Source organism: Magallana gigas, chromosome 10, assembly GCF_963853765.1.
Source record: "Magallana gigas chromosome 10, xbMagGiga1.1, whole genome shotgun sequence".
NCBI lineage: Eukaryota > Metazoa > Mollusca > Bivalvia > Ostreida > Ostreidae > Magallana > Magallana gigas.
The window spans coordinates 21,769,893-21,772,115 of record NC_088862.1 but is presented as its reverse complement, the minus strand read 5'-3'; the positions used below and the strand labels follow the sequence as shown (position 1 = coordinate 21,772,115).

The 2,223-nt window shown below is 36.2% G+C and overlaps 1 protein-coding gene across 1 annotated transcript; it reads right to left on the bottom strand.

Moving 5' to 3' along the window:
- Window positions 1–430: 430 nt before the first annotated feature.
- Window positions 431–1,566, bottom strand: LOC105329312 (sex peptide receptor-related protein 2). Its single transcript, XM_011430504.3, has one exon. The coding sequence runs from the start codon at window positions 1,445–1,447 to the stop codon at window positions 431–433; it is 1,017 nt and encodes a 338-aa protein (XP_011428806.3). The 5' UTR covers window positions 1,448–1,566.
- Window positions 1,567–2,223: the final 657 nt, after the last annotated feature.

The window sequence follows — 2,223 nt, the reverse complement described above, 5'->3', positions numbered from 1 at the left end:
AATACATCTTACTGTAACAATTACTTTTTCAGAACTAATTTTGTTTCTGCACAGTAATAATTTTTTTATGCCGGGTATTCTAAGACTTTCAAATTTATATCAAAGTGGATCTCATGATCCGCAGGCACACATTTGTAAATTTGATAATTTTGGGATTATCAATTTTTATATTAATTTCATATAAATTTTTTTGGCGATTGCCATGAAATACAGAAATACAATATCAGTTATTGTGTTCTATTGCCAAACACCGTACCTAATTAATGCATACATGTAATTGAATATGTAAACAACTGATATATTTTTTCTAAAAAAAAAAATTCACCACACGACCCCCCCCCCACCCAAACTTGATTTGAAGACGTATTTAATTTTTGAATTTACCTGATAGGTGCTAATACATGTACAAAAATGACAATATGAGACACTACTAAATAACAGACAGAGTTTGTTTAGCCACTCGGCTAGTGTTTGAGGTTCCGTTGGTGTGTGACCCGGATGTTGTAAAGATTCTGATGCATAAAATACGTCTGAGCTGAATTCGAAATTTCTCACTCAGACACGAGTAAATAATGAAATTGGCGGCAAATGTAAGATTGGTCAGACAGTGCATGATGAGCGTGAACTTGGTTTTACTAACGATGCACGTTTTGCACGGTCTTCCATGGGTAAACAGAATCTGCTTGATGATGACTTCCGGTACGGAAACAAGAATGACTGAGGACAATATACAGGTGGTGATGACAATCATTCTCCGCTTGTCCCTGTCCGAATTTCCTAGTCTAGATCTTCTGATGGAACGGATTTGCTTGATATCGATCCATATAAACATGACAGTGAGGATGATCAGTACTGCGATTGGCAGGAACGTTGACGCAATGTCGGTGATGACGGCATTGACATCAATGGTTGGTTTCGTCTTCCACGCGCAGCCAGTGACGTTAGTACCGGGTGTGATAAGGGACTCGACGCTCAGTGGATAAATATCAGAAACGGCCACAATGTACTGTAAATCGCATGAGATAGCTATTCCGGTCAAAACGAATACTAGGAAAATCGTTTGACCGTTTTTTAACATAGTGTTGACTTTGAGAGGAAATTTAACGATCAGGTATCGGTGAAGTCCGAGAAGTACCGTGAGATACAAGGTCTGGCTTGCGCAGATCTTCGGAATTCTGTTCATCATCAGCATGAAGGGTAAACACCAAGAAAACGGAACGTAGTCTTTACCGTAGTCTAGAACGTAAAAGTAAAAGGAAGGTATGGCTATTGACAACAGATGGATGTTGTTGAAGATGGCGATCGCTATCAACACAACATGAGTCGGAGAGCGGAAGCCTCCACGAATGAATGCCCAGACCAGTAGGATATTCATCGGAACAATTATAACGGTAAAGATGGGTTGAAAAACGAAATAAGTCAGAAATTTGGAATCGTGGGAATCCATGTCGTGAATGAACACGTGGTACGGTCTCAAAGGTTGACCGAAATCTGTGTAATTCGTACCATTTTGCCTTTCAAACGTTCTGCCTCCATCCAAAGGAGGAGTCGGTGGCCTAACTCCCTTAGATCTACAAAAGAGATATTTCTGTTTTTGCATATACCGGTACATGTATTTTACAATACATAAAAATAATATCTTTGTTTTGTCGTTTGGTTGGCTGTTTTTTTTCCTTTAAATTGGAGGCATATAAAATATGTGATAATAAATTAATTATATTGTATTTAATGCTCGAATTTTCTTGTCATACCTGCAAAGTGTGAAATTCATCCAGGAGGCTTTGTGGTCAACAAATTACCAATCAAGTCTTACTAGATATGAATTATCAGTTTTAAGTTATTATTTAGTAAAAAAAAAACCTATCTACTTTAATTTAAAATTTTGAACATTTTCTTATATATTTAATTATATTAAATTTTAGAGTTCTTCTTTTGAAGAAGATAGATGCAATTTAAAATTGGCCATGCACTTAATCAAACCGGTATTTCCTTGATAGACCGAGTTTTATCAGGGATCCCCCTCTCCCCTAAACTCATGCAATGGATTAAAAAAGTGTGCTTAAACGTATATAAATCGTAATAAATGGTTATTAATAACAATTATCATAATTATATATTCAATCTTATTATAATTAGATTAAACAAATTGTGCCCCCAACGATACAGCTCAAATTCTCACTGTGTATCCAGAAGCATTGCTTTATTTGAAGAATTTTGGGCAAT

Excerpts from the sequence above, each read along its gene's own strand:
- LOC105329312 (XM_011430504.3), bottom strand. The coding sequence starts at position 1,447 with ATGGATTCCCACGATTCCAAATTTCTGACTTATTTCGTTTTTCAACCC.